Raw genomic sequence first — 14434 nt, 5'->3', positions numbered from 1 at the left:
CAGTTCAAACCGAGTCCGTAGGACATCTGTCATTTTCAACATACCCCATTATAAATTAAATCTTTGTAAGAAATCAGTTCTCGTTTTTGTGGATTTTTTCGAGTAAAATATGATAACCTGTGAATGAGATTATCTTGGTAAATTTCCCCTTCATCTATTTTAATTGCACTTCTATCACAAGTTTGTATATTTTGATTAAAGTTCGTCCAAATGTGCTGCTTAATTATATCGGGACAGAAAATAGCAGTTTATAAATTAGATACAAGTCTCCATCAAACTTCAATATGTGATATAGTGAATAACACTAACAAGATTGGGCAATATTTGTGCAATTTAAATCATTCAATATCATAACATATATTAACAACACTCACAGCATTTCTCAATACTTAACCTGAACTTGAACTTGTATAGCTTTGTCAACATTCTGACTAGTTTACCTTCTCTACAGAAGAGCGGAACAGGGGAGACAATTCTAACAGTAGTAATGAAATGCAAATGTAATGAATAAGAATTCTTTGAGAAACAATTATAACAACTAATTTTTTTTTTAATTAAAAGCAAAATAGGGTGTTTTTTTTCATTTTTAATTCCAAATATTGACTTGAGTGGATTAAAATCGCTTGTAAAATAAAATTTCAAAAACCAACAAATTTTTATTTTATTTGAAAATGGGATGTTTTTGTTAATTTATTACTTTTTAGTCCTTGAGAGTCCAAAGATGGATTTTATATATAACAATACATCAAACAGATTTTTATTAACACAAAATTTCAAAAATTAATGCGCCATTTTCTGAGAAATTCTTTCTGAAAAATTGACAAAAATGTATAATTATCATTTCTTGGCATCCTGCCAACATTCACACCCTTGGGACTTCATGGTGTAAATAGAAATATGAAGAAAAAAAATATGGAACGATTAAAGGTTTGAACTTCCTCTTTAAGAATATGGTCTTATTTTTTTCAAACATTGTTTATACATTTTGTAATTAATTACTGAATTTGACAATTTTTCTCTTAACTTTTCTGGATTTTAGAGGCTAATTAACCAGAATGCAATACTGGCCGTTACTATAAATAGAAACATCCAGTGCAAAAACAAACATCATATATCTGACTCTAGATGGGTATCCTTTAAATTCATGATAAATTTCTGTTCATTCTTGAGACTTGCTGCCGCAGCTTTTTTCCATATTTGCATGGTTTTCTCGTAGACATGCTCTTAATACAATCTCACATGCATTGCATAAAACAAAGTTATGAAAAATTTTACCTAGAGGCATGTGTGTTAAATGCCAACACTTTAGACGTTGCAAAGTAAAAACTTTATTTTATTAAATTGTATTCCCACATTGTGTTTATTTATAAATGTAATTGCTTTACCAGAGCAAAGCACAGGATGAAGCTCTGCCATTCAGTCAACTGAATTATAACTGAATAGTCTGAAAAGGTGACTGAATGGCACAGCTGTGCCAGTCAGTTACCGTTCAGTCACCCTTCAATTGACTGAATGGCAGAGATTTATCCTGTGAATTATATACAAAACCAAAGAACTCACTTAAATTAGGCTTTTTTTAATAAATCTTGATATCATAAATGACCAGTTTAATTTCATTTTCAATATGTGCAACCTCAAAGGTATATCTCAATAATTAAAGAACATTTGGTTCGCCACAGTTGTTTTTTCTCTAAACACCACAATAAGTAGCACAGAGAAGAAACACCAGAAATGTTTCGGTTGCGAATACCTATGAAACATCAGCAGTATCTTTACGACCGTGTTAAGAGAAAGTACAGACTGTTTTAATCATATTCTTGTTTAATGTAGTTTCCAACCGGCAAACATTGTTCTACCATACATATTACTTATTACGATTCCATTGCTTGATTCTGACGTTTTTACGAAAACGTCATCTCCCTTGTTTACATGAACAACTACGACACCTGTACTCTGCATATAACTGGCCGAACTAGGATGAGCGTGAACTATACCCCACTCAGCTGTATTAACCATTAGCTGGGTAGAGTGATAAGCACCTGCCCCATTCAAAAAACTCCAAATGAACACATATACGCCTGTCTCAGGAACGATAAAGACCCCTGTGGATGAGTGGTAAGCGTTGCCGATGTTGGTTCGAACCGCATCAAATATAAGGACATGATGTGGAGTAGCTACATTGGCAGGCAGATCCTTTGACATATACGCATAGAATGCAACCACTGCGCTAGAGGTCGGTATTTCTTGAATAAGAAGCCTTTCTGTCAAAATCAACAAAGTAGTAGATGTTGAAAATATTGGCATGAAACCTACAAGTAAGTTTCATATCGTAGATTGTTGATTACCTTGTCTTTCTCGTTTAGGGCGCCACGACATCTCTTTCCTCCAATTTCCATTTTGCCTTTCCTTTATATTAAGGGAATAGTGCGTGGTCATATTTTGAGATACTACGTCGTTGCTAACATTGTGTACATGTGGTTCGTGACTGTTTTCTGACTGTGTTGGACGACTTTTAAAAGATTCGCCATTTTCTAGAAAGTTTATCTTGGTAAGCTACCTTCTTCTCTAGATACCGAATACGATTCTGTTGGGATCGCAATGACAATTCGAAGTCACTCTTTAGAGTAGTCAACCTGGATGTGTAATCCTTCTGTAAAGCCAGACTCACCGTCTTCAGATCACCAATTGTAATTTTCTTCTCGGGAACCAGATCATTATCGTTCAAACTATCCAGGACATCATCCAGGCTTGGTGTTCCTGAATCATCATAGTTCAGTAAGCCTGACGTATGACAAACAAAAACGGAGAGAAGGAAGAGCCGTAAAGGAACAACATCCATTTTACAGTTACAGTCATGGATTGTTAGTCTGAATATTCTATTATCTTATCTAAAGGTTCCATCGAACCTCACTGAACTGTATGCTCTGACCGATATTTGATTAACGTTTATTGAAAAGACATATTTTAAATTGTTAAAAGAAACTACAAACATTAACCAAATATTGTTTCCTAAATCCGTTTACTAGTATTATATCAAATATTATTGGTAGAAAATTGATTTTGCCCAATAATTTTTTACAGTTTAAATAATTATTACAATTGCATTTATGTATATTAACATAAAATGTGAATACACAGTTTTACATTTGCCAGTTTAACAAAAATTGTAAATACATGTTATGATGTATTGATGACTTTGATGACTATTTCACATTTTTCTTTCTTGTATTTTGTTTACACTAAGCCGTTTATACTTTTAATAAGATTTTTCAGTGTCAATTGAAATCAAAATATAAGGAATCTGGTGTATCAACAAAAAGACCATACTATCGATCTTACTTTTTTAAAATATTTAAACATTACCTAATATTTGTTAAAGAAAAAATCTATAAATATATCCATGTATTGAGCTCTTCTGCCTCCGGTCTAAAAACGGCCATGACCCTCTTCATGATGATAAAATAGATTTGCGTATCTCCTGACAACAAGAGTTGTTTCTCTTTAACCATGCATCTTAGAACTTGGCATAGGACAAACACAATATACAAAATAGACGTTTAACTCCTAAAGTCAATAATATACACCTTTATCAAAATTAAGGTAGTCCTGCGTCATCATCTCTGATATAAAGCGGCGTTTGATGTACTTCATAATTAAAGTTCATTGGCCAGTCATATTTGTATACATGCAGGTGTCAGTTTTAAAGTACATCTTATCAGCTTTCATGTAGATTTTCAGTTCAAATTTTCAACGTTGTAAATTGATCCAAAAACTAATATTATACAATGTTTTGCAATGAAATTAATACAGTATCATTGAAATTCCAAAAAAAGAATGATTTTTCTAAAAGATGCTCAAAACCTAAAGATGGTGTGGCCGTGTCATTAATATAATAAACAAAACTTAATTTTAAAAAGTATTATGACTAGTCTTTTTTTTTCTTATAAAAAGTCATTTCACCTTTTGATTGATTATTGTATTTATTGATCTGCAGACGCCATATCCATGTCTGGTAAAGATTGTGGTTCTCATCTCAAGAACTATAAGCGAAATACGACCAAACGATTAATACTTATATTTCTTTATACATCATTTGTAGGGAATTTCAATACTGTATACAGGATTATTTTCGCCCTTTCGGCAAACGGCCGAAAATACAACGAGGTGAATATTTTAATGTATACAGTATTCATATGCTCAAAATACTGGCACATTGAACTAATTCTAAGAGGTTGCTCTTATTTTTTTAGCATAAAAAACATGTTTGTCTTAAAAATAAGCAAGAAATTTAAAACTGATCATGAGGCTTATAGCTAGCTTCAAACGTCGTGAACAAGAGTTAAATCCTATGAAAAATAGGTCAATTTAATATTAACACAGCGGTGAGAGAAATATCTACATACTGTAGAAGCAGAAATGTTCGTTGAGGATTTAGTTTCGTTATTTTCGTTGGTAGTATAAATCAACGACATTTAATCCATGACGAATTTTTAACCCTAGTATTAATATTTACGAGAGATTACGATGTGACGAAATTAAATGACAACGAAATCTTATTTCGCTTAAAAACAACGAAATTTTGACCCAACGCAAAATATGTGCTTCTACAGTAATTCATTCATAAAGTGACAGGAAAATGACTCAGAAAGTAGAACAGTTACTACACCATCACAATAAAAATGTATCACATTAAACCGTAATGATTATTACTTTATGTTACAGAGCAAACACGACAATAATTACAATAAAGTAAAAATTTATGGCCGGTGTTATTAGCACCTTTCATTTAACTTGCATAGTTATTAATCTAGTAATGATTTTCTCCCAACGTTCTTTTCATGGTAAACTCGACAATGTAGAACAGTATGAATACTATTTCGAAATCTGACTCTAGATATTTAAAACAACTTGCTTTTTTGTTTTTATGAAGTTTACATCATTTCTTCTAATCATTATTATATCTATTTCACAATATTTAGACACCAGTTATCTGCAGCTGACGTGAAGAGTCTAAAATTCTGAAAACTCTTATTGTAAAGATTAAATGTTTATCTTTGTGTAAAGCACTCGCGAGATTCTGAAGAGGTGGGTCTATAATAATAACAACGACTGTTTCATCGAACACTCTGTAATATCGATCCGGTTCATGGGTGGTCTCCTCTAGTACTGACAGCTGCCACTCCTTTTTAATTCAATATTTAGTTCTTTGAATGGTTTATATTCAGTTTTGTTCGATAAAATTCGATCAAACTATATATTTGTTCATTGATTTTTTACCATTTTGTAATTTTATTAATTCAAAGACAAACGTTTAATCAATACCACTGAGTACAACAAAACTGTAGTTGAATTTGTTACACTATTTTTGTTATGTCAAAAAGAATCTTTTCGGGTTTATGACTGAAAAAAGTATATTCATATAAAGTCTTTTGTTTTGAGATGAAAAAGTGACAATAACAAACCATTTCAAAAATCCATAAATCGAAATACAAATTCAAAACAAAGCATCACGGACCACTATATAGATAGAGGTAGGGTCAGGTGCCTAGGAGGTGTGAGCATCCTCTGCTCACCGGTCACACCCGCAGTGCGCCCAATTTCATATCGGTAAAAATGTCATTTTTGGGGGAAAATGTCGTAATTTAGGGAAAATATCATCGAGAAAAACGGAGAAAAATCCGTGGACAGTTCGGTATTCAATCAATGGTCAAGAGCAAAGCAATCACGAACCTCTGGAAAACCTCAGAGGCAGGATCAGGTGCCTAGGAGGAAAAGCTTCGAAGCATACATCTATTTCAAAACTATTATAAACGAGATGTTATGCTTTAATCAGAGATAAAAGAACAGAGGAAATTCAAACTACATAGTTGAAATAGAAATTAAATTAACAAGCATTCTGAGAGTATTGCAGAAGCAATACACGTCCCCTACCGGTTTGTAGAAATTGTGAAAACAATGTACTGTTATGCAGAATATCGATCCCGAACATTAAAAAATTGGAATATAAAAGATTTATTTTCTCGAAAATATGTCAACCAGACGCTACAAAAGTGTAAACTTGATCTGTAGTTTGACATTTTGAAGCTGTTCAGCAAATTTCATATTATTCCTCAACCGCATAAAGAAAAAAAAGTGTGGAAAACTGAAGTGGGACAGACGGATGGACGGACAGACAGACAGACGGACGGACGGGCAGACAGACAGACACAGAGAGAGACAGACAGACGGACTGACGGACGCAGAGGGAAGCTATTGTCCCCTCCGATGAAACCGGTAGGAGACTAAAAATGGGTAAAATAATACTCTTTATTTTATCTCCTATAATTTCGCCAAGTCCATTAAGTACTTTCTGGTAGTAATTTGTGAAAACAATGCACTGTTATGCAGAATATCATTTTTTATCGTCTTCTGTATCCTAAATCAACAGACCAAACCGATAACGAACCCGATTGTAATAATACAAAAAACCCTGTCGATTAAATTTACAACACAATGCTTGACACTATTTTACAGAACTTTTTTGTTTGTTAGAAACAATAGAAGGAATGGTACAATAAATGCACGATATTATTATTGACTACATACTGCACTATACTCGTTTATTCAATACACACAGAACCCGATAACGAACCCGATCATTAAAAAATTGGAATATAAAAAATTAATTTTCTCACAAATATGTCAACCAGACGCTACAAAAATGTAAACTTGATCTGTAGTTTGACATTTTGAAGCTTTTCAGCAAATTTCATATTATTTTTCAAACGCTCAAAGAAAAAAGTGTGGAAAACTGAAGTGGGACAGACAGACGGACGGACAGACGGACTGACGGACGCAGATGAAAGCTATAGTCCCCTCCGGTGAAACCAGTAGGGGACTAATAAGAAGATAAATATTCTGCAGAATAGTATGTTCATGCAAAAAGTGAAAATTAGGAATTAAAATTCAATATTTTTAAATTTAAGTATCGAGAGAAAACTATCTCTAATGCTTTGCAATGAATAAAAGGTCTTATTTATTGAAAAGTCCAACCAAGTGAATTTCTATTTTTGGCTTTATTAGTAAAAATAATCTCTTTCTTTAGAAAAAGCTTAGAGTAAGCAAACTGATAATGAGAATCAAAGCTACAGTGTAGCTTCAAACATAGTGAACAAGGATCGAATACTTTAGATTTTGATCAATTTAGAGTTACAATTACAGTGAGAGAAATATTTATAGAACAATTTCTCGATAAAGTGACAGGAAAATGGGTTGGGAATAAGAACTTAATTTCCGCACTATCACAGTAAAAATGCGTGATATTTAATCGTTATATTTCTTTTCTGTATTAGCATGAACAAGACTATGATAGAATTAATGTTCGTTGTCTTTAATACATTTTTATTATTTGTAGGTGATAATCCCGTTCATTTAACATGCATACTTAGCAAGTAATTATCTTTTTCTGAGAAAATACTTCATTTTTAGGAACTTTCTTTAAAGAGTCAGAGTAACATTTAGTATACGTACATGTATAATCCGAAATCCGACTCGATATATTCAAAACTACTTCAGATAGGAGCTACTTATGAAATAGTAATGGAAATTGAGTCACAAAATTCTCTTTGCGCTGGTCTTTATATTTACATGTAGGTGTCTCGAATGAAGACTGATTGACAGAGGTAGCTCATACAATCACTGTCATTATTTAATCACACTTCAGTTGACTGAATGAAGTTATGCCCAGTGAGTACAATAAATACGGACAGCATACATATGGCTTTGGCATTCTTAAAAGTATACCTAAATGTATTGGTATCGTTTTTGTCATACAAATACGGATAAAACTTGCAATATTCTAGCATGTTTATTAAGACCTACAGAAATACTAATATGGGAAATATATATCCAATAATATAATTCTGATAATCATCAAATATTTTATAAAAATATATTCGACTATTAATACTTTAATAACGTTTCAGGTATTCATTCGTTATTGCAAGTAAAATTATTTAATTTTTAAATATTTTGTAACCATACATTATTTCTTTGGTGTCTATTATTTCTATTTATTCATTTATTGTGTTTGTTTGTTTTGTATTTTAGTTTGGGATGTTTGTTTGATTTTTACTTAAGGATGACGTTTACTCAGAATGAAAAAAAAATCCACTGATGATAATGAAAAACCATCTATTGTGTGTTATAGACCTTTGCTTGTATTGTTATTTTTCACTTTCAGAAAAGTAGGTCAATGACCTACTTTTTGAGTTAATGGCCATTGAATATTTATTGAAAATTCAAGAAAAATCCCATAAAATTTTACACTACGATTGAGATTTTCTTAATTATAAAAATATTACAAATAATTAAACACTTCAAAAAATAAGATAAAGTTTACGAATGGTAGTAGCACTAAATAAGTACACAACATTAAAATTTCAGCATAAATTTTTAAAAATAATTCAGTCCGAATTTCCTCTATCAGTTTTCAAATCCCTACCCATTTTTGATTCAATTTTACAAAAAATTGAATGATGATAATACAAAAACATTTATGATATTGAACAACTTATATTTACCTTATTCTGTTGGCATAAAATTTATATGAGGTCAATGATCAAAATTTTGAGATATGATGTCTTTTATCGTTTTTAAGCATTTTTCAATATTATAATTATTCGTGCCATAAGATTATTTTAATGAATAAGTGAGGTAAAACCAACGGAAAATATGCAAAATTACGTAGACTTAAATATGAAATCCTAACTTTTAATATTAGACTACTGCCAAAAAACTTTTAGTAGAAAACAAAATCTGCAAAATTTAGTCCGAATTTCCTCTGTTTGGCTAAAAGTCAATTTTTGTTTGAGCATAATTCCATAATTAAGTAAAACTATTGAATGTTTTGTCAATAATAATTCACTTCATAAATACTTTTTGTGTTTAGAACAAATTTCACTCATTACATTGAACTTTTTAACAATCGGAATTTGAGAACTCAAACCCTGAGTAAATAACACCCTTAATTCAAAATAATCTCACATGGATTGCAGAAAAATAAAGTAATAAAACAAAAAACCAAAATGTTTCACCTATAAGCATTTTTGTTAACATGCCAATAATATAAATGTTGCAAAGTCAAACACGAATTTAGTTGTATTAGCATATTTAATTTTATTTAATAATAGATGTAATTGTTTTCAATTAATTGTTGATCGAAATACAGTAAAATGCAAGCAAAAAAACCTTCTGAAATGAACTTTGTTATCATGAATGACCTGTTCAATTTAAGTTTTTCAATCTGTGCAACATCAGACTTGTATCTCAATTATAAATGACAATTTGGTTCGCCACAGTTGTTTTTTTTCTCTATAAACTACCTATAAATAATCTACCCGAGAAAGAAGACCCACCAAAATGTTTCGGTAATGTATATAAAAAAAAAGGCCACACTTTTTCTTACATTCTTTTCTCAAATACCTATGGAACATCGGCTGTATTTTTAAAAAAGTGTTAAGAAAAATATCAGACTGCTTTAATCATACTGTTGTTCAATGCAGTTTCCATCCGGCAAACATTGTTATGCCATACCAGTCATTGTTTAAGGTAACGCTGCTGCTTAAACCTGAGTTTTTTTTACGAAAACGTCATCTCCTTTGTTTACATGAGCAACTATTACACTTGTACATATTGTACTCTGCTCGAATCTGAATAAGTATGAGCTCCTCCCCACCAGTCTTCTGTATTTATTACAGCTGTGTAGAGTAAAACTCAAAGTTCAAAAAACTCCAAATAAACACATATACTGGGGGACGGTGAACACCCCAGTGGACGAGTGGTAATTATAAGCATTGCCGACGTTGGTTCGTACCACATCAAATACATAGACATGATGTGGGATGACTACAACGGGACGCTGACTAGCAGACATGTAGGCATAGAACGCAACCACCGCGCTAGAGATCGGTATTTCTTGAGTGAGCATCCCCTCTGTCAAAATAAAATCAACAAAATAGAAGTTTTTAAAAAATATTGACATGTAGTAGCCTAGCAGAGGAAATTTCGTATCATAAATTGTTGACTACCTTTTCTTTTACGTTGAGGGCGCCCCGCCATCTCTTTCCTCCAACTTTCTTTTTGCACTTCTTTTATATCAAGGGAATAGTATCCGGTCTAGTTGAAAGCTTCGACGACATCGCTTTTATTGTGTATGGGTAGCTGTTGACTGTTTTTGTTTTTTTGCTGTCTTTGACGACCACTTAAAGATTCGTCATTTTCTAGAACGTTTTTGAGATTTTCTTGATAGGCTACTTTCTTCTCTAGATACCGAATGCGATTCAGTTGGGATCTAAATGAACGTTCAAAACCACTCTTCAAAGTTAGCAACCTGGATATGTAATCCTTCTGTAAAGCCAGAATTATCATCTTCAGATCACCAATAGTAATTGTCAACTCGGGAACCTGGTCATTATCATTCAAACTATCCGAAACATCATCTAAGCTTAGGGTTCCTGGATCATCATGGTTCAATAAGCCTGACGAATGGCAAACAAGAACGGATAGACGAACGAGCCGAAAAAGAACAACATACATTTTACAGTCTCAATCCTAGATTGTTATATTACTGTGGAATCATTAATTTTCGTGGTGGTTCAATTTTCGTGGAATTCGTTGGTACCTCTCGTCCACAAATTAACATTATCCACGAATTACTAAATTAGAATTATTAAGTCATTTTTTCTTTTTAGATATAAGATAAAATACGAAATTACGTCCCCACGAACAAGTAAAATTTAGACAATCCACGAAAATTGGCCCCCACGAATTTAAACGATTCCACAGTAACTTATCTAAAGGTTCTACCAACTGCACTGACTTGTATGATCTGACCGAAATTTGCGTAAGGTTTATAGAACTGTCATATCTAAAACTGATAAAAAGGAATTACATGCATTAACAAGATTATTGTTTTAGATGGTTTCTTATATCAAATATAATTGATAGAAAACTGAATTTACCTTAATTATATTTTTACAACGTAAATGATTATTACAATTGCGTTTATGTACATTAACATTAAATCGTTAATTAACAGGTTTACCAGTTTAGATAAGTGTAAAATACATGTTATGATATTTTGATGACTTAATATTTCAAAATTGTCTTTGCTGTATTTAGGTTAAAGAAAAATGTTCCATTGACATTTGAATTCATTATTTGTTCAAACGGTTTTCTAAAAAATTTGTTAACGTATGCACGATTAAGTACAAATATATGTAACATCATCTAGTAATCAATTTAAAGTTATAAGAGTACAATTCACCATCATTGTCATGAAATTAAAACGAATTTATTTTTCTATTTTTTATCACGAACCTTATTCCTGATCGCTTATTGTTTTGGGGTTTTTTTTCTCAAATGATAAATATTGTTAAATGACATTTAAAAGAGTCATGTCCTTTCTAAACAATTTCTTTTTATACCCGTCGGCTTTTGAACTTGGGCTCACCAACCTTTAGCCGTATTTTTAACTGATTTTACAGTTTAATACTTGTATTTATTAAATAATTGTACAACAAGAACATGAAACTGAAAACTGTTTATTGGGATTCAAGATAAAAAGTAACAAAGGAAAATTTAATATTTTCGAAGAACATTATTAATACAAGAAACATGATACTTTAAAAACATTTGCTGAGAAAGATCAAGAGGGTTCAAAATATTTATACAATACTAACTGAAAATGAATTTTGTTTAAAAAATTCAAATTGTACGACTTTCTCAGTGATTTTGGTACACAAGGTAATTTATCAACGTTTATATGTCATGGTATAAAAGATGCTTCTACCAGTGTAATAAAAACCGTTGGGCAGTTTTAACACGTGTCATCAAAGATTATCACTAATCAGATCAGTGTTAACAACAAAAAGTCAAACTTTCCAAATCATCGATTAGCATTTTCCTATTTTTCGCTTTGCCAAATTCTACTTTTAACATTACGATTAATAATTTAAGACAGTCCATTTAATAAATATTGCTAGCGCAGCACTTCATTCAATAGCGCATGCGCATATACATTTATTTTAAACATTTCAGCGTGGATATCAGCAAGAGGGTGTATACACCAAGAATTGGCTTCAAAGGGATCAAGAGAGATGGAGACAAAAGACAAATACGAACCCTATATCTTGTTAGAGAAAATCATGTTTAATCTAATTGTTTCGTCAATACATTATTTTGTTATTAGAATATTTAAACATTTATATCCGAAAGGTATTTACAATTTTCGTCGTTGTAAGGTGACATATTTAACAGAACGTTCGAATGTCGTTATAAGTTTCGGAAGTTTTTAACAGTTAGAGTCATAGCGCTTATTCTTCTTGTGAATGATCTTTTGCATAAATTATTTTTACTGCCTGTTTTTTTCTGTAAAATTGCCTCCAATTCCATTGACAACTGCTGTCATTCAAAATCGCGTGAATTAAATTATATTTCAAAGTTCAAGTCGTTATGAAATTAATTTTGAATTCCGGAAAAAGTTAAACACGCAATTGCGAGATTTATTTCTTGCAGTCAAAAGATTCAAACGTTCAGTACATGCAAAACTTCTAGTCTTTTATTGAATTGTGTTTCTAAAAAACGGATAACCAAAATGAGCAAAATTAGCTCTAATGTTTCTGTAATCACTTCGATAGTTAGTGTAGTTTCCATCCAGCAAACATAGTTCTGCTATTAACTCCACTATATATTTCTCCCTGGCTCGCTACTGACGTTTTTACGAAAACGTCGTCACCTTTTTTTACATGAGCAACGATTACACCTGTACTCTGATTCCAGTTATTAGAAGCAGAATGGGCATGAACTATCCCCCATTCTCCTGTATTAATCATTAGTTGGGTAGAGTGTGCATCGTTGTTTCCATTCAAAAAACTCCAAATGAACACGTATACACCTGTCTCGGGAACGATGAACACCCCTATTGACGAGTGGTAGGCGTTGCCGATGTTGGTTCGAACCACATCAAATATAAGGACCTGATGCGGAGTGGCTACATTAGAAGGCAGACTTTTAGACATGTAGGCATAGAATGCAACCACTGCGCTAGACGTTGGTATTTCTTGAATAAGCAGCCTTTCTGTCAAAATAAAATCAATATAATAGAAGATGCTGAAAAAATTGGCATGTAGAAAACTAGCATAGTAAATTTCATATTGTAAATTGTTTTCTACCCTGTCTTTCAAGTTTAGGATGCCCTGACAAATCTCCACTCCAATTTTCGTTTTGCATTTCTTTTATATCAATGAAAGAGTACGCGGTTGAGTTTTTGGCTTCTATGTCGTTGCTAGCATTGTGTACATGTGGCTGTGGTTTATTTGCTGGCTGTGTTTGACGACTTCTGAAAGACTCGCCATTTTCTAGAAATTCTATTAGTTTTCCTTGGTAAGCTACTTTCTTCTCTAGATACCGAATACGATTCTGTTGGGATCGCAATGACAGTTCGAAGTCACTCTTCAGAGTAGTCAACCTGGATGTGTAATCCTTCTGTAAAGCCAGTATCACTGTCTTCAGATTACCAATTGTAATTTTCCTCTCGGGAACCAGATCATTATCATTCAAACTGTCCAAAACATCATCCAGGCTTGGTGTTCCTGAATCATCATGGTTCAGTAAGCCTGACGTATGACAAACATAAACGGAGAGAAGAAAGAGCCGTAAAAGAATAACATACATATTACAGTTTCAATCTTGGATTGTTAGCCTATATATTCTATTATCTTAATCTAAAGGTTATATCAAACCTCATTGAACTGTATGCTCTGACCGACATTTTTATGTGGTTTACAGAAATGACATATCTATAATTGATAAGAAGGAACTACATGCTTTAACCAAATACTGTTTCTGAGATGGTCTCTTATATCAAATATTATTGATCGAAAATTGAATTTTACCCAAATAAATGTTACAACTTCGTTACTTAAATATTTATTACAAGTGCGTTTATGCATATTAACATGAAATTGTGAATTCACAGTTTAAAATTCAATTTGCCAGTTTAAAAAAATGTAAATACATTTTATGATATTTCACATTTCTCTCTGTTGTATTTTGTTTTTACTTAGCCGTTTATACTTTTGATAAGATTTTCCAGTGTCAATTGAAATCACTATTTATTGAAATGACACTGGAAAATCTGGACAAATACGATAAAGGAGAAAAAATATATGTTGCTTAGAGAGAACATCTTTTAATATCAAAATATTAGGAATATGGTTAGTCAACAAATAGACCATAATATCTATCTTAAATTTTTAGAATATTTAAACATTACCCAATATTTGGTAAAGAAAAAAATATATATTCATATCCACGTAAAGAGCTCTTCTGCTTACGGAGATCAATATGTCTAAAAATCTTTACGATGTTAAAATAAATTTGTGTTTCCTAAGCA

General features: G+C 31.9%; 1 protein-coding gene and 1 pseudogene across 1 annotated transcript; both read right to left on the bottom strand.

The window, feature by feature from the left end:
• Positions 1 to 1803: 1803 nt before the first annotated feature.
• Positions 1804 to 2839, bottom strand: LOC128184543 (uncharacterized; annotated as a pseudogene).
• Positions 2840 to 9760: 6921 nt separating this feature from the next.
• On the bottom strand, positions 9761 to 13713 carry LOC128185492 (uncharacterized). Its single transcript, XM_052855075.1, has 3 exons — positions 13212 to 13713; positions 12935 to 13117; positions 9761 to 9972 (listed from the first exon to the last, which is right to left on the bottom strand). Exons 1-3 carry the CDS (start codon positions 13711 to 13713, stop codon positions 9761 to 9763), a joined length of 897 nt encoding a protein of 298 aa, XP_052711035.1.
• Between the last annotated feature and the right edge of the window lie 721 nt (positions 13714 to 14434).

The sequence above is a fragment of the Crassostrea angulata genome, chromosome 5 (assembly GCF_025612915.1).
Source record: "Crassostrea angulata isolate pt1a10 chromosome 5, ASM2561291v2, whole genome shotgun sequence".
Taxonomy (NCBI): domain Eukaryota; kingdom Metazoa; phylum Mollusca; class Bivalvia; order Ostreida; family Ostreidae; genus Magallana; species Magallana angulata.
Note: the sequence above shows the minus strand (reverse complement) of the source record. Positions and strands in the feature narration are given on the sequence as shown.

Bases quoted from the DNA above. Each gene is read 5' to 3' on its own strand.
- LOC128185492 (XM_052855075.1), bottom strand. From the start codon at position 13,713: ATGTATGTTATTCTTTTACGGCTCTTTCTTCTCTCCGTTTATGTTTGT. The intron at 13,118-13,211 runs GTAGAAAACAAT...TTATTTTGACAG, and splicing joins TCCTAAACTTGAAAGACAGG to AAAGGCTGCTTATTCAAGAA. The intron at 9,973-12,934 runs GTGTATACGTGT...TTATTTTGACAG, and splicing joins GTTCATCGTTCCCGAGACAG to AGGGGATGCTCACTCAAGAA.